Source organism: Pangasianodon hypophthalmus, chromosome 11 (genome assembly GCF_027358585.1).
Source record: "Pangasianodon hypophthalmus isolate fPanHyp1 chromosome 11, fPanHyp1.pri, whole genome shotgun sequence".
NCBI classification, from domain to species: domain Eukaryota; kingdom Metazoa; phylum Chordata; class Actinopteri; order Siluriformes; family Pangasiidae; genus Pangasianodon; species Pangasianodon hypophthalmus.
In genome coordinates this window covers 8206400-8225188 of record NC_069720.1, presented here as the reverse complement: position 1 = coordinate 8225188, position 18789 = coordinate 8206400, and the positions used below count along the sequence as shown (strand labels likewise).

The following is an 18789-nucleotide window of genomic DNA, read 5'->3' as shown; positions in this document are numbered from 1 at the left end:
GGCCTGTTCCATATTTTAGGTTCAGTAAAACCCTTAACAAGCACTGAAAGGAAATAAATAAGAGACAAAAATAACATCCTGCCTTATTAAGCTATTATTCCTGAAAGTCTTGATCAGGGATTTGTTGTTAGGGGTTTATTTATTAAGGTGTATGTACTTTACACATCATGGGAACACAAGGGGTGTGACGTATTCACATATGTGAATTTATATGTAATAATGTAATAATTCATCTCTCAGAATGGTTTTGGCAGATGCATATTTTAAAAAAAAAACACAGGAAACCCTCTCGGACATGGGAGGACACGTGAAACTCCACACAGACAGTGACCCGAGCGCCAGAATCAACCAGGGAGCGTGGAGCTGTGAGATATTTTTGTTAGCCAAAATATCATGCTTTTAATTCCACCGTCAGAAACCAATACATGAAGAGCTTTTAATGTGGTAAAGGTTATTGACTGTTGGTTCTTGCCTTTTTATGAAAGCGATTAATTTGAAGACAGCAGTAACCTGTGAATACATCCAGATTATGGCTTGTTTCATATTTCAGTTATAGGAGACAAAGTAAAACCTTAGCCATAATCACTGGAAGAAAAAAACAAGCAGTCATAATGTATAGACCAATTATTGTGCCTAAAGTCATGGCCATGGATCATTTATAAAGCCATATGTACTTGCAGTTTGAACACTCATTGATGTGTGAAAAGTTAACCTATGATCTCCCAAAAATTTCCTAATTTATTAAGCATATATTTTTATTGATGATGAAAGAGCACATCTACGACTTTTCACAAAAATATCACACATTTATGGGTCCACTGTTGGAAACCAACAGTATATGGACTGATTTAACATGGTTCTGTAGGTCAGTGTTGTTTAGCTATTGCTATGCTATAAACATTATTAGTTTGAAAATGGCAGTAAATGCAATAATAAAGATCTGCATCATAAAATCCTAAAAATTACCACTGAAAGAAAAAAACTCTGGACTTGACCATTTAGGTCAAATCTGACAATCAATGTTTTGACTAATTCGTCTTCTTCTTATAGTAGTAGACAGTTCGATTTTATGATCAGAGTATAGTGCACCTGTTAATTCTAGCCAAAATATCACAAGGTGGATTCAACAGGTTGGAAATGAACAGTCTGTTACAACAGTGACTGTTGTTAAAGTGGCTCTTTAGGTCACTGGCAATTGGTTCTTACCTTCCTAAGAACGCTATTAATTTGAAGATGGCAGTATGCGCTTAAGGCCCTTCCTTCAATGATAGTAAGACTACCACTTTGTTTTCTAATTACCGCTTTAATTGGGGTCTAAATAGAAGCCATAAGCCTCACTGTGCCACAACATTTTGGAAATGGCCTCCCACACAGCCTAATGCTCCCTTAACCCTCTAGCTTTAGTGCACGCTGAAAGTGGGTTAGCAATGAAAAGCAGATGTGTGTTGCGGGCCTGACCTTGGTTGCCATGGGTACGAGGGACAGGCTCGTATTCAACCGCCCGCCCGAGTCCTTGCTAATTGCTGTCGCTATGGCAACGAAGCACCTGATGTAACACTAGGAAAGGGCAATAACCTTACAACAGTCCATTTATTTATAGGGAGCTATTTTGCACTGTGCCTCTCACTCAGAACTGGGAAAACGGACTTGAGAGGCGGATCTGACATATTTAATACCAGTGATGGCAAAAAAAAAAATGACATTCTTAAGTGTGCATTAGACTGATGGGTACCATTGTTCGAACTGAACGAGCATCAAAAGGTGCCTTTCGCCTATTTTCTATAACTAGCACCTTCATATGGCAGTGATGACTGTCTTTATCATGCACAGAATAACAGCTGCTGAAGATATGTGACGATGGAAAAGGAAAGACAAAAAATTAACTCTTTAATTCCATTGGTTTAATACATTAAAAAAAAAAACAAAGAAGCCACAAAAAATCTACCCCAAATAGTTACATGAAGTGTGATACGTCATACTGTGTAAAGGAAATGAGCAATGTGTTCAGCTCCTCTGCTCAGACTGCAGGCTCAGCTGTCGATGCTTTCGGCACAGACGGACTGGATTACTGGGGTTTACATCCTCCGAGCTTTACGAGGCCGACAGCCATTGTGTGGAACCGGCGTGTTGTCGGTGATGGACACGATCTCCAGTCCTCCCATGGTTAACCCTTTAATGGCAGACTGAACACAGAAACAGAAAAGATTGAACCACCCACTAAACGTTTACAGTAACACAATGCTTTTCATGTTGTAATACGCCACAACCTTGCTACTTTATTTACTATCTAGCAGGGCCAGGCCGAATTAGTTGAATACTGGAATATTCATTTGTGATGCTGTTTTTCATTTCTCAATGTAGCATTTGGAAGTTTCATCTTTACCTTCCTACCCCCTAATGAAATTTAATATGTGGGACACCCAAACACAGATAACTTCCGGGTCATATGTCCTAAATCTCTTTATAACGAAACCTATTAATGTGTGTCTCTGCATCATAGTCAATCTAATATAACATTTTTATTATTATTTTTTTTTTACACCAGATCAAAGGTATTATTGCATTGCATGCTATTTTTTTTAAGTTCCCTGAAAGTATACAAGCTATTCTTGTTATACACATTTTTATTTTAACCACAACTTATGTGTCTTATCAGATGCAGTATCTTGGCTTATTATTTGTTTAGACTCATTTGTTATTGACTTTCTGTTTTGTGCGATAGTTTAGTAATAGTAATAGTTTTCATATACATGGTTGATTTCAGTTTATTTGCACCATCACCATTTTACACTATTAATATACTGTTACTACTTACTTGATATATTTTCAACTGTAGAAATGAACATGAAAAATTAGCTTGATTAAGACACAAATATTATTCAGGTACTCAACAAGTATTTACGGTCTGCAAAATCCTGTTCAGGCCACTGGACACTTATTTCTTTCTCAAATTTGTTGAAAGAACTTTAGATGGATGAGGCAAAGTTCCAGACTCCTTCTAGAGTATGGCTGTAAATTTAAATCACTACAAATAATCAGTGTTAAATAATAAATAGTTTTTTTGCCCAAGAAATTGGTACGTTGGCTTAAGAACATCTACAGACCTTTACTCTCATAAAAGATAAGTTTGTGTGCCTTTGAATCTCTCTTGTGATCACAAACAAAAAAATTTCTACATACACTTTTTTTTTTTTTCACCATTTAATAGAAAATTTCCCTTTTAATTAAAAAAAAACATGCACTGTTTTAACACAATTTTCCTTAAACACCAATCTAATCAGTATCAGACATCCGAGAAGAATTAACCATTTAAAAAGCCTTTTCCTTGAATGCAGGATTACATTAACATAACAGAATAATTTTTTCCTTGAATCTTTGTGTGCAGGATTACATTAGAATCACAGAAAGATGAAAAAATGTCCCTAATGGCCGTTATTCTCTATACCCATGGTTCTCAATGCGGGGACCGAGGACCCCCCAGGGGTCTGTGATGTATGAGGGTGAATCACATGATATTACCATCAACTAGTATCAATGCTGTTATGGTTATTATTTAATTATCACAGCTGCAAGCCATAGTTGTATGAAAGAGGTTAGTCTCAACTCCAAAACAAGCATAAATAACCTTAACTTCACTCTAACTGCAATTTTAAAATTTAAACCAGCAAATGATGTTAATATGATACACAGTGTTTCAAATCTAGATGAGTGTAAATGTGCAGGAATAAAAAGCTCTAATGGTGCAACTAGATGAATATGATGGTATATGTCTGCCATCAGACATGGCTATCATATTCATCTAGTGGTGATAAGGGGCATGGATGGTAAAAGACAGTAAAAGAACAGTGGCTACTTTAAATATGCCGGAATGGATGGGATTTGGTCAGTTTGAGAGTTAAAGGCCTTGGTCCTGAGACCAACCGGAGTGTTGATGCCTGTTGTGCCATCACTGCCTTGCCAGAAATTGCCATCATATATTACTCAGAGCTACTCTTAGGGTGTGTAATGAATGTAAATAGACATTAAATTGATGTCAAAAAACTCGACAAAACAATTTTAAATGTATGTTCTCTTGTGGCTGACATGGTGGTGCATTGGTTAACATTACACCTTACTGCTATAGAGTCTCTGGTTCAATCCTGATCTTGGGTTACTCTCTGTTCAGTGCATGTTCTCCCCATGTCTGCATGGGTTTCCTCCGGTTTCTCCGGTATCCTCAAACATGCTAAAAACCTTTCCTGTTGATTGGCGACTCTAAATTAGCCCTTTGTGTGAATACTGTCCCATCCCAGGTGTATTCCTGCCTCAGACCTTATGTTCCTGCGATATGCTCCGGATCCACCGTAACCCTAACCAAGACAAAACGGTTAACGAAGCTGAATGAATGAACGTTCATTCACTGGTTGATGTCAAGCATCATCCTTTCTACATTTTACCTACCAGATAACCATCATCACACTATCCAAACCCCCTGAGGTTCGATTCCATATTAGCCATTGCTGTAGGCCCCACACTGGCATGTCCAGACTAACATTAGCTTTAAAACATTGCGATTCTAGACGCTTCTTGAATATTCTAGGGTGAAAAAAAGGGAGGCATGGAGGTCTTAAAAGCCTGCAGTTGCCTGCGGCTCTGAAGGAGCTCATTATATTCTCGCCCTGCCTTAATGTCCACCCCCCAGCTTACACTCGACAGCCAGTGAACCTGCTGCGGGCAATCAGGTCGACGGTCAGGCTCATATTATTTATTGGAAAATTAGCATTCATAAAAACCGCTTTCCCTTACAGGGCACGAGGGTAAAAAAAGAAAGAGACAGGCATTGATGTCATGGACAGATTATGCTAAACAAAACAAGATTTTGGTTGATAAAACACATTAGATGAACAGTGTTAGCCTCAGCTGCACAATGCATCGAAACATGTTGAATTGAGATGCTGGTACAATTGAGTCAACGAGTCTCTCTTTGCAAGTATAATCTTAGAATATTCAATTGTCAATCTCTGCACAACGGTTTATGTGACTCAAAATACACTAAAGTTACTTTATTATCACCTCTACTTATTCCATTTTTGCCAACTGTCTTTACATCAGGCAATTTTCTAGATTGGTCCCATTGCTATTCTTCTCCCCACAACAAACAAACCGGTCAGTATAAAGCTTTAGGGGTATTTTCAGGTATATTTTAGAAGGGGGTGAAAGCAACAAATATTAGTTGATTAAAGTGTATTTATAAATGTGCACATGAAGTAAAAATGAATCTGATCAAAATGCTAGGGAATAAGAAAAACAAGTGACATTTGATTTCATAAATCAAGACAATTTGATTAAATCAGAGCAGAATTTTATAAAATATGAGTTGTGATTATCATCATTATTTTATCCTTCATTTAATCATTTAAACCACAAAATTACCCTTAACATTCAGGCTGGACAATATGCACAGTATTCTTTTTTTTTTTTTTAAAGATGTGAATTAAAACAGTGTAATTTTATAATGTCATTTCTATTACCTTTGTGTCATTTTATCATTTTGGTCTGCCTTGTTTATCATTTAATGTTGGTACATCTTGTTACTTCCTCCACCTTTCTGTTACTTTTGACTCTACCAGCTACTTTAAATTGTAAGAGATTGTGTGGACTGAATGCTGATCGATCGGTGTGCAGAAGAAATATGGTTAGTTGAGCATTGCTGAATATAAACATTATTATCCAGGCCAACTGATGAACAAGGCAGAAGTAACAAAAACTACCTGAGGCAAATGATTAACAAGGTGGACGGATACTTATATGATAAAATAATGCAGAGATAACAGAAATAACTCAAATGATAAATGATGATCAACTCATAATTCTAAGAACATCTTTCTTTTTTTTTTTTTTAAATTAAAGATTACTTCCATCCTTCTGCCTGACTTCTAGTTTTGTATTTTGAATGCTAAATGCTGATGGACAGAAAGTGGTGATAAATGATGATCAAAGCTCATATTTTATAAAAATCTGCACTGTTTTAATCAAATTTATTAAATCAAATGGCTGTTTACTCATTCATTTAATTCACTTACATTTTGATTAGCTTGATTTTTACTTCTCACTGTATTTGTCATTCATTTTTTATTATTTTTTGTTATTTTCACACCTCCTAGCATTTTTAGTCCAGTGCTAGGCAACTTACACTGAACAATAAAGAGTCGATAGATATTTATCAAGTTTTGTGACAACAGCTTAGTGCTAAATGTGTGAAATGCCAGATGAAATCTGATTGGCGGATGGTAGCCCTGAAGTACACCAAACGTGAGTTCAATCAGACTTACGGTTACTGAGAAACAGCTATTTAAACTTAACTCCGCCCCTATTGATCACCAAACTTTGCAGCCCTCCTCAGAATCTTGTAGTGAAAATGCCTTTTCAAGTTCCACAGTCAGTCCTAAATTAGAGCTGTTTGAGTAAACCAAGCTCTGTCCCACTGGGATTGATTGGCCTGTGGCGGCCATACTGTTTATTCAGAGCCCATAAATAGGACAGTTATGTAGCTATAGTTGACAATGTCTACTATGTTTCTATCATTCAACACCTTAGTATATAGTCAGCACAGGAAACATGTCAGTAATAAATCTCTAATAGGTGGCTTTGTATCATGCTAATTGGTATTTCGACTTCCAGACCACTTAATTTTCAGTTAATTCCTTTCAGCACCACCAACAAAAACACTCACTGCATTTAATTATGCATCCTAAATATTTTTAACAGCTGAGAACTCTACTAATGCACAAACATCTTTAACCAAATCAAATAAAGTCAACCGAGTCAACTCATTTAACGATAAAATTGAAGACAAAAACAAATGAGCATCTACAGTATGAAGAAGGATGTAATGACATTCGTCATTACACAGCGATGCTCACCTTTGGTTCCTTTTCAGGAACTCATTTTGGAACACAATCCTGTTGCATGAGCAGACAAGCTTTTTTCCATACACTACAGAATTCACCCTGCTGTCACTGTCACAAGCCAACTCCACTGGCAGCTACACATGCCCAAGCAATGGTTCACAGATGGTGGTACGCTTTGGATCAGGGGAATTTCACTTTTTTCCCTGTCTAAAACCTTCAGTTTCCCCATCATCCTAATACATCCCTAAGTCTCTGGATCTGAAACAGGGGTCTTCACGATTTTCACGATTAATTTGGTTAATTCGAATCAATGTTTTAACGTGATTTTCAAAATGTTCTAATCGAGATTGTATAATATATATAAATACACACACACAGTCTTCTTAACTTGATAAACGCCTCCTATAGCCTGCGCTACACACATTTATTTATTTAAAAAAAACCACCAAGATAAACAGGGAGCACTTTGCCAAGGACTGAACTCATATATATCACTCAAATATCACTTCAGAGATATGGAATTGGTACAGGTTTGAAAAGTCAGATGCACAAATTTATGTAAAAATATAATGCTGCATTATATCCTAAGCGGTAATTCGCCCAGCAGAATTACGTCATTTCGGCACGTTCAACAGGCGAAGTGGGAAAATTGACGCACCCATGTTCATATTTTGTAAGCAACAATCTAGGCAGCTAACTCGGATACGTGATGTATATTTTCTTTCTCAAACAGCGAACTGTTTAGTCAGTATTTTATATTTAACAAACAAATATGTCTGTATGTTGATTAATCTCAATCTAATACTTGTATATACAGTATAACCCATTTAAAGGGAAGTAGTTTTACTTTGTTTATTTCTGATGCTGTGTGCAGCCATGATGATTTGACGTCACTCTGTAAACGGGGAAGGAACTCGGATTTGAGAAGAATACCCCAAGCTGATTTCTCAGTTGCCGTGGCATTTCATGTCACAAAAGACATGGTCCCCCATTTACTCTGCTGAGAAAGAAGGGTTAACTAAGTTGTGCAAAAATTGTAAAAGTGCCATCGATAGCAAATAGTGCAAACAATGATTTTCTTTCCTTAAATCCTTTCCTTAAATATTCTTTATTTAAAAGAGCCATTGTTTGTACTATTTGCTATAGATGGTGCTGTTACTATTTTGCACATTTAAATTTTCTGAAGTCCATTCTAATAAATAAAAATCTTTGAAAAATTATGCAATTTATTTATAATTGCATTATGTAAGAACAAAAAAATCAAATAGTAATCGAGAATGGTTAAAATTTAGTTGAAGTTGAAAAATATTGAGATTTTTTTGCAATATCGCCCAGCCCTATCGATACCCATCCGACATTTTTTATTAAAATCTGCTAAGTACTAAAATCTTTTTAACTGAAGCACAACAATACAGGCTGAAATCAATACACCTTTTTTAAACTCACTTAAGGTCTTTCACACAAAATCCCACACACTGCAAATATATAATAATAAAAGTATAAATATAAATATAATAATAATAAATCCTAACAAAAATACAAATCAAGTCTCTTTATATGTAAACATTTCCAGTTAAAAAAAAAAAAAAAAAATCTTTTCTAAATCCAATTCCAATATTTGTTACAGGACCATTCCATTACAATTTCATTTGTTACAGGAGCAAATTGAAGTCATTCTTTTTTCTCAAGTATCTGACATTTTTTGCTGGTATCAGACTGAAACTAATCCTGGGTATTGGATCAGTGCCACCTCTAACTAAAACCAGGATCGTCTGCTCATTTGAGTGAATTCTCCACAACCCATGTTGGGGGGAAAAAAAGGGTAACGTTTTATAAAGTATTGAATTATTGAATTAGTATTGAATTGGAGATGTTTGTGCACAGATGATGTCATCAGATTAAGTGAAAAACATACTCAGGTGAAATGTGAACAGCCAAAAATGTTAGCTTCAACTATTAGACTGGAACAGATGAGTGGTGTTACACTGAGTTTCAGTAAAAAAAAAAAAAAAAAAAAAACACACACACAACAATAAGTAGAATATGCAGAACTCCACTGCCAACAAGTGTAGTCATTCTTGTTACTAATTTGTATGTCAGAAATACCTTTAAAATATATTTTAAACAGGAATAGCTTCTATTGAAGAAAAACTATTTCAGACATTTGACCTTGCTGTGACCTTGACCCTGTTTGGATCAATTCCAAAATGCAGTCAGTTCATATGCTGATTACAATGATCATTCCATGTAAATCCTACAAACATTCAACCATTAGTTCTTGAGAGATCACACTAATGAGAATCTCGGAGGGACGGGCGGATGGACAGACAACCAGAAAACATAATGCACAAAATCAGCAAGGCAAAGTTGGAATGAAAGGGAGGAGTAACTGGTGATGAAAAATGGAAGGATATCTGTAGTTTGGTGCAGATCTTACGTTACAAAAATCTTACGTTTTTGTAAAACAGCAGCGGCTTTTTTGGATAACATTTTTAATCTTACTCACACAGGTATGTAAAGACATTTAGGTAACACCAAAAGCAGAGCATTATTTAAAAAAAAATTAATGCAATGTAATAAGCTTCCACTCAGTGTTGGTACTCATTTTAAACACATTATTATTGGCTCAGGTCAAATCTAATTGATGACTCCTGCTCTAGAAGATTAATTACTGAGGTCAACCAGTGGATCCTTACGCTTTGATTTAACAGTCAGTTCTGAAAACCTGTTATGTTGCCATGATTTCTGCAATTAATTTATTCCGATTATAGTGATGTTCTGCTTTACCCTCAGAAACATGTTTTTGACCTTACAATTGGCAGGTATTTGAAAAAGTAATTTTAATGGAAATTAGTTACTGGCAACAAAATTCGAAAACATTATCTGATGTTGGACATCAACAACAGAGCCAGAAACGCACTTGTGGTTAATACTGACTCATGCACACTGTGAATGCCAACCGCAGCAAAACACACCCGACTGATAAAAACAGCCATGAACTGATCCAGAAGAACATGAATAATTTCTAAGTGCTTCTAAAAGGTTCATTCAATATGAACACAAGTACTTTAATTTAAAGGGGTCAGGTCACTTTAAGCCTGAAAGTCATTGCATCATTCCAGTTTTGCAGACCTGTTGAAAACATTATCGTCCAAATATCTGTCAAGCTAATACCCAGCAATGTACATTTAGTTTCTTTCTCCTCGTTCCCTCTGTTTAATCATTCGTTTTACCCAATACCCCCCCCCCCCCCCCCCCACCTCTCCACAAATCCGTGCCACTCAGATAAAGCATCCAACTACTACAGAGCTCTCCTTCCATTTTCAAGGCCATAACTGATGTATATGCCATGTCTTAGCTGATGCTGTGTTGCTGCGGCTGCTTCATGGTTTCTTTTCTTCTTCTATCCAACAAATGAAACCAGTTTTCACTCACCATGTCCTTCAATTCTCGAGCAACTGGTACCATGCTGGTGTGCTAGACAGTATGATGCTTATTTCTGCACCTTGGTTCTGTCCCTTATAGTCCAATTGCTTTTGGTTTTAAGCTTAAGTTTGATACATACAAGGTTATTCTTATTTTTCTACACTCACTTCATATGCTAGGTGTCCTTTCAAATGTAGGTATATACATGATGTCCAAAAAAGTCAGGAATCAAGGAGACTGACACTACATATGCTTAATTTTGTATTTCTTATTTACAACATATAGCTCTACGTGTTCACCCTTACACTCTATGCATTTTCTCAGCCGCTGTATCATGTTTGTTGCTCAATATATTTGCATTAAATCAACATATTCCCATTGGCTCCTGATTTTTCAGACACCATGCAGACTATAATTTCTCCTCTCGCTTCAACCACTTGTTAATAGTGGTTTGCCATTTTCATATAATTAAAATCAACATCTATTTTTTCTTCCCCACAAAAAAAATTAACACCGTTCCCACATTAACACAGTTAATTTGCAAATTACATTTAACCAAACTGTGCGTTTATAGAAATATATATAGAAACGTCATTAAAAGAACCATACTTATTATTTGGGTAACTGTGTCGAAAATAACTGCGGTAAAAAGTTAACAGTTAAGCTAACTGTTAAGCCAAGTATTTACACACAGCAGGAGCAGCAGCAGCAAAGAAAACAACAACTAATAATAGCAAACTGCTATCAAAGGTGAAGGTAAAAAATAAAAATCACATAAAAATATGCATGTTCATTCAACTTTTTAGTGTACTATTTAAACAAATTGTCAGAGTACTAAAATAAAGATTACATTAACTTTTTAAAATTTAGGCCATGGCTGTTTTACATTAATTAACCTGACTCACAAGCAAAGCATAGACTCTGATGAACAAGGGATAATTAAGCGCACGTGTCTCAGTGCTCGCATAACTGAAGTGCTCACATGCAACAGATTCTCTGCAATGCTCCATGCCTGTGAATATGTTTGTGTGTGTAATTTTTTTGCCCATTTTTAATGACCACACTTACTGATACTGCTTTGTGTGCTCAGGTCAGCAAAAGACGACAAAACTGCGGATAGTTTTTAATTTTTTTAAAAAATTTTTATTTATTTTTATGTTCACATAACCTAGGCTAATTAAGAAGACAGGAGATGAGTTTGTGTGTAGGTTAGGTATGATACCTGACTACCGCAACAGCACACTATGCCCCGCCCTCTCAAGCGCTCAACTGACACGTTTCTAGAACAATTTCATCTACGCTAGGTATGATAAATGTAGTATTAATTTATGCTAGGGTTAGGGTTCACATCAACCAACATGTTTAAAAGTTATTCATATGTTGGAATACTAGTTAGTGTCTTGCTATAATTTGCATGAAATAAATCTGATTTATTTACTTTTTTGTAAAACTGGTGGTAAACAAGTTTTTACCATCACTGGGGGCTGTTACCGTGGTAACTCAGTTAACCATCGCTAGGCACAGCCCTATATTTATTGAGTTATATGAAAATTACATATTATATATACACACACACACAGTTAACCTGTTCATACACATCTCAATAAAATCCAGAATTAGCAATACTCACCAAGCGCCCTGGACCAAGTCCTTTGACTAGGACACGCGCAAACGTCACCCCCCTTCGCCTGTGCCTTCTGTTACAAGGAAACAATCACAAAGTAAGGCACTTGTTCTATTAAAGGCTAATAAATGACAGGAGCAAAACAAAACCATAGGGGGTGTGTTGTGAGGGCTTGGGGAAAAAGACTGATTTAGACAATGCTGCTTGTGTCTGCACAGTAAATGAAGGGCTGGGAGAATAAAGTCATGCAGTTATTATCTGTGGAGCTGCAGTGCGGGGTTCTCATTAACTCCCCCACCGCAGACGCTGATGAAATTACGATCACACCACAGAGGTAGCTTAGAAGGTGAAGGATAAGTATAACTGAATGATATTTCTGTCCATCGGCCTAATTGTCTGATTTATGAGTGCATTAACTCAATGTACAGGAAATTTCTCAATAGAAAAAAACATGCACATTTGAAAAAGTTGTCTGAGGTACTTCTGTCTGAGGAAAATCATACCGCCAATAATAGATGGAGAAACACATCCTCTCAGAAGGAGGCAAAAGAGGAAAACAAGCCTTAATCAGAAAGTCCAGTGCCATTGCTGCATAATATATTGTTGGAGAATTGTTATTTATACCACAGAGCTGTTTAGTTCTCAGTTCTGATTGGTCAGAAGGTGTTGATTGATTTTTTTTTGTAACAGAAGCTTTGACAACAGTAGTTTATATTAATGTACTCAATCTAATATATTATTGCTTATATAGTAACAACTTACACAGGGACTTGTATGGCAGATGCACCATATATAGGGATTAAAAAAAAAAAACTTGTGTAATTGTTGATATGGTGATGTATTCTGTGAGGAGACGTTTATTTAGCGTTTACGTTAGAAGCCTCCAGTGTCAGCACTTTGTAACAGTTACACAGTAAAAGTCTCCAGGAGAGGATTTTACACTTTACACTTTCTCTGTAAAATTTCAACCTACATTATTGTCTTATTAGAAAGAAATAAAGAGAGGCTGGGACTAGTGAGGGATCGACGATTTATAGCTGCTATAATTTCATAAGTGATGGAACAGGAACTTGTTTTGCACAATGTTCCACAACATTAAATATATCTACAATATGACAAACATAAGGACGTGTCTTTTTTTTTTGTAACAAAACAAAAAAAATTATTAATGTTGGTATATAGTTGTGGTATAAGAGGAATAAAAAATGTTTGGATTATTTTCCTTCTATTATTCCTCGTGCTTTTTATACTTCTTACTGTTATTCACCTAACGTTTTTTTTGGGGGGGAATTTATTCAGCTTCAGCTTAAAATGCTCTGTATAAACTGCATTCCAAACATATTTCCAGCAAGAATAGAGGAATTTGTTTTTTGACCAATTTTAGAAATACTAAAACACACACATATATATATTTTATTTGATAGTTTCCCTTTTGAAATAAATGAACAGAATATCAGTCAGTTTGAACTCCAGCTGCCACTGGTGATGTCCACATGAGCTCCACATCTGACCAATCAGCAGCTCTGCTTTACACTCACACACAGCACAGATACATGCTGTAGGACCCCTTCTCTCACCCATTCCTTCCTCTTCATTATTCTCCCCACTTTCTCACTTTGTTTTTTTTTTTCTCTTTTTCTCCCTACCTGCTTATTTCACAGGATTTCTTTCTGATTTTCCTCATTTTTCTCCTATTCTACTTCTTTCTCATTCTCTCTCTTCCTTTTTCTCTCTTTCCACCTTCAACAGTCTCTTTTCTCATTTTCTTTTCTCCTTTGTTTCTCTCCCCCCCTTCTACCATGACCTTTACTCTTTTATTTATTTATTTATTTACTTATTTATTTTTTGCATAATGCAAAGAATACTGTATCTGCTATACAGAGAATCATAATCAATATATGCTAATTACATCTACATTATGCAAGCCTATACAACACCCAGTGTGATTTTAATGCAGTGTTTGGCTAATAACTAACCATAAATAAATAATTCAGATAAACTGTGTGAATTTTTTTTTTTTATTTAAGTCTTGAGTAACTTTAAATAGCATATGGCCTCGATACATTGCTAAAAGGAACAGTGGTGCCATCCAGTGGACAGCATACATATTTAAAGTCACTTACATGTTATAAAAAATGTGTTCTTTTTTATTAAATCCTTTAGTGGAATTAATCAGAATGGTCAAAGTGTAAAAACTTAAAGAAACTTAAAAAAATTCACTATAAACTAAATGCACTATTACTTTTCAATATGCAAATGTAGAAAGTGCTACACCTGACCTACAAGAAGATTTTTTTTTCTGTCGTCTAATGAGTTTTTTTTATTTGTGGAACATCCACACTAACCAGTTTAAACAAACCTGGCTGACTAAGAAAGCAGACATTTACACAAATTCTCAGCAAATATACAAGTCTACATCTGCTGTTCTCCTTAATCAGCTCAGTAGCTGCACAATATATGACATTATATTTTATTATACATACAATTATTTGTGTATTAATAGTTAATTTACAGGGAATCTTTGTCTGAACTGCGTGCTGGTTTAGTTGACAGTTAAATAAAGGTTTTAGGTGTGTTCTCTCCAATGTCATTTCCTCTGATCCACTATTCTACGCTGATAAGATCATTCAGTTGTTTTGTATTTTATCCCTGCATTGTACTTCATCTCCTATTGCATGATCAATCTACCACGGGGGTAAAGTGTTTCCTCTCTGAATCTTCTTTGTGATATATATTATATATGATATCTATCGTATTTCGCTCTTTTCCCGTTGTCTTCATCAGCCTGAAAAGCTCTCTGACCTGCCTGTGATTTTGCACTTGATTTGCACATTGTGCTAATTAAAGTGGATGCCAACTGCGGTTTAGGAAACGAGATCAAACTAACAGGGGTAATTTCATCTTGATTGAACAAATCTTACCGCAGCAGCTGAGATGCCGGTGGTCTGGGCAGCAATGGGAGTGGACTTTTTTACATTACGGAAGCCCTCTGTCCCACACGAGGTTCTGGCCAAGGACTGACCCTCACTGTCCGTCACCTGGATGTGAGTGCTGCAGAAAAGAAGGAGAATTTGATCAGAGGTCCTCTTTCAGACCCTGGCTTCAGCTGCCTGATTCTCTAGATCTATCATACACTTATCCAGGTTCCATTTATTAATTCAGCAGATGCTTTCATCCAAAGCGTTTTAGAAACAGAGACAAGGATGCAGCTGAGCAGTTGTGGGTTGAGGGTCTTGCTCAGCTCTGGGATTTGAACTTACACTCTTCTGATTATCCTCGATCTCACATTCAACAGGAGAGCGAAGGTTTCGGGTACATATTAAGATTAAATTATTTTCATCTTTTATACACATGTTGCTCTTAGCCTTTATAGACACACAGTTTTCTCTTATCTTGCCTTAGAATGTTTAAAAGACAACCTCGGATAAGATCATTAAACCTATTTCTGGACATTATTACTCATTTCAAGCATGTAGTTTTCTTATTCTACTGGCAGATAATTTTGCTTCTTTTTAGAAATAAATGTTTGAAATAGGTTTAATAATCTTATATTTGGTTTATTGTAATCTTATAATAGGAAATATTAGATAAATGTGACTATATTCAAGGTGTTTCCAAGATGACTTTTCCACTTGATGTCATTTTTTGCAGTGATTGGGTTGTAATTCTGTACATCATACATTGTTAAACGTTATCACGCCCCAACTTCTTAAGACACAAAACACACAAAAAACTGACTAGTTACATTCAGTAGCTTCGAAAAACAAAACACTGCTCTGCCAGTAATACTACCCATTGTGCAGTATGTGGTTTAGGACACAGCCGTGAATTCTATCTGAATGTGCGCACTAGCAGCCAGGAGATTAATATGCAAAGTTGAGAACGACGCACAACCCATGTTACAAAATGTTTTTCAGGCAGCACGCACGAGCATTTTTCCACCAAAGAGGGACCATTTTCAAAATCTTACATCCTGTAAATCTGAAAGATAATATCCTTTTTTGTCATTAATCTAACATTAAAATGCTTAAACTTTTGTCAGGCTCGAAATGGACAATGATTTTTGACTACATCTCCACATTTTGTTTTTACGAGCAAATCAAATCCCGGTGTATAAAGTATAATTATTCCCAGCCAAGTAATCCATGCAGTTTCAATAGGAAGAGGAAGTACGTCTCATTGTGGAAGAAAAAGTCTCAAACATCATGTAGCATATTTTAAAAGGTGGTACCTAGATGTTACCAGCTATTGTGTTTTGCAAGGTCATTTATACTGGTATTACAGTACATCATAATACATCTAAACCTGAACAAGTTTGCAAATTTCAGTGGAAAATTCAGTGGAGTCACACATGGCCAAATCCTTATGTGCTGAAAATGCAGTAACTTACTTGTTATAGGTGGCTTTAATGTGAACTATTGGTAATTCTTCAAACTTTTTGCCGCCCCATCTTAAACCACTGTCCTGGCCCGGAAAAGGAGGATAAACACTGAGGGGGGGAAAAAAAAGAAAGAATATGACACTAAACTGTGATTATTTAGGCATGCTAGGAAAAATTATGCACATTGTACTATATTGTTAAAATTAGACATGTCTATCATTTATAAATTAACATGAATTATTTCTTTAAGCTCTTTATACACATTCCATGCAGTCTGTAAGTAACTGGTCATTTCTGACACTGAAATTAAATAAGTCCAACATGCATCTTTACACCTAATCTTATTTAACCAAGTAAAGTTAAAAGTAGTTAGCAACAAAAATGCTCCCACCCCCTAAACATGTCATTCTGCAAATTTCTGTATAGTTGGCTATAGGGGTTATAAAGATATTTATCATTAAACATTGCTTATGATATCACTAATATTCCAAAAAAAAATAAATCAGCTTGTCGTGTTTCTGAGAGACGACAAAGCACAAAGCCCTCTTTCCTGAAAACTTACATGTTGTGGAAAACCTAAAGAAGAGTTTTACCTCTCTGACTGTCACAAAGTTAGGACACTGGAGTGTCCTTTCAAAAATAAAGCTAAATAAATGTCTTCTTAATGAAAACGTCACCATATTAACCATCATACACATTTTAAAAATCTGTTTATGTGGAGCAATACAAGTTAGTCAACAACACTCTGACCAATCAGACTTGAGAACTGATATTTAATTAATAATAACAACATAATACCACCCACTATTTGTCTTTATAACCATTTCCACCCTCTTTTACATCCTCAGAACAGCGTTTGGATCCTTCGAGCCATTCTACCTTTTGTAATTTCTAATGTAGTGTCACTGTGGGAACATTAGGAGTCAAAGAAGGTAACTCTGCACTGGTTTCATGACCTACCTGAACTCTTTGGAGCTTTTTGGAGAAGTCGCGCTGGATGTGAGCTCTTGTGATTGAGCTTCAGCTTCTTGTAATCGGACAGAACTTGAGTAAAGTGTGCGCACAACATTTCCTCCTCTGCATTAGAAACAAGCAGACAATTAATACTGAACAGTTCATTGTTGTTGACCAGTTAAAATCTGGCCTTAATGCTAAACATGAGAATATAGAGCTTATATATCAGTCTGTACAGGATTTCACAGAGGTTTTTTTGATTGTCGTGGCCAAAAATGCTTGATTTTGCTGCGGCTTTTTTCAAAATTTGTGGTGCAACTTGCGGAGTTGCTTTTTTTTTTTTTTTTTTTTTTTTTTTGCAGAAAGCTACTTGAATTGGGGAAACTGCAATTGCATGAAATTGTTCTGGTCTTTTGCAGTGATGATTGTTGGTAAATGAGACCTTTTAACTTTACTCATGTTTGACGCACATGAATCATAGATGACTTTGGCTGAATGTGTGTTGTGATGACGTCAAATGATGAGTCTTGGCTCAAATCTGCAGTAATTCTGAAAAATCGCAAGCACCTCCGAATATTGCAGAGTTTGCTTGATTTTGTGTTAATTTCTGCGATCGCAAAATCCTGGAGGGACTGATATATTACGAGAATGTGCGTCATGGTGGCAAAGAGGGTGGCGCTGCCACCTCACAGCTCCAGAGTCCCTGGTTTGATCCTGAGATGTTAGCAACTCTCCTGCACGGGATGCAGCTCTCCAGCTTACTATCACAGCTACTGGTAATACAAGATGAGACAGCAGACTGACTTCAGAAAACCTTCTTCATGTAACACGTTTTTGATACGCAAGTCGTGTCGACTTAGTAAATATGCAAATTAATTTATGAGGTCATCTGGTGACTTGTAGCTTTTGAGCATGCAGTTGATACTTACCCCTGAAAGAAGTTGCCTACACTGGCTGCAGAGGTTCTCTTACTATCTACTCAGCTTTTAAAGTAATTCTCATAAACACTTTTGCCAGTTAAATTATTATTTTACTGTTTTATTAACCAAGTACGTGGAATACTGCACTGCTACGTTAAGTTAATTCAAGTCATTTCACATCACTGCATGTTTAGTTTTCTAACAACAGACATGCCATTATCCAACTAGCAGTTTATAGGATGCTAGTTAGCCGAACACACACACACACACACACACACACAACTTACGTTGTTCTTCCCGATAAATTCAAAGGCTCAAGAAGCTGCTGACATGCCCCTCTTACGAACGACAATAACGCAGAATTTACTTTATACATTTTGCTTTTACGCCATTTACTGACTATCTTAAAACTAGCCACGACTGACAGCACACTTTAGCTTTCCCTAGCCGTTTTCCGATAAATCCCGCCTCCCTTCTTATGATTGGCTAGTATGCTCCTGCTTTCTGGACAAGGATTGGCTAGTATCAGGTATTTTGAGGAAGTCTGTGTGTAATAACCAATCATGGGCGAGTAGACGGGGTTTGTCAGAATTC

At 36.2% G+C, this 18789-nt stretch overlaps 1 protein-coding gene across 1 annotated transcript; it reads right to left on the bottom strand.

Annotated features, from left to right (window-relative positions):
* Positions 1–1879: 1879 nt before the first annotated feature.
* On the bottom strand, positions 1880–18710 carry mrps11 (mitochondrial ribosomal protein S11). Its single transcript, XM_026930274.3, is given in 7 exon segments — positions 1880–2183; positions 11947–11997; positions 11999–12013; positions 14862–14991; positions 16331–16429; positions 17282–17398; positions 18483–18710. Coding segments are annotated over 7 exon segments (609 nt in total). The 5' UTR covers positions 18572–18710; the 3' UTR covers positions 1880–2075.
* Positions 18711–18789: the final 79 nt, after the last annotated feature.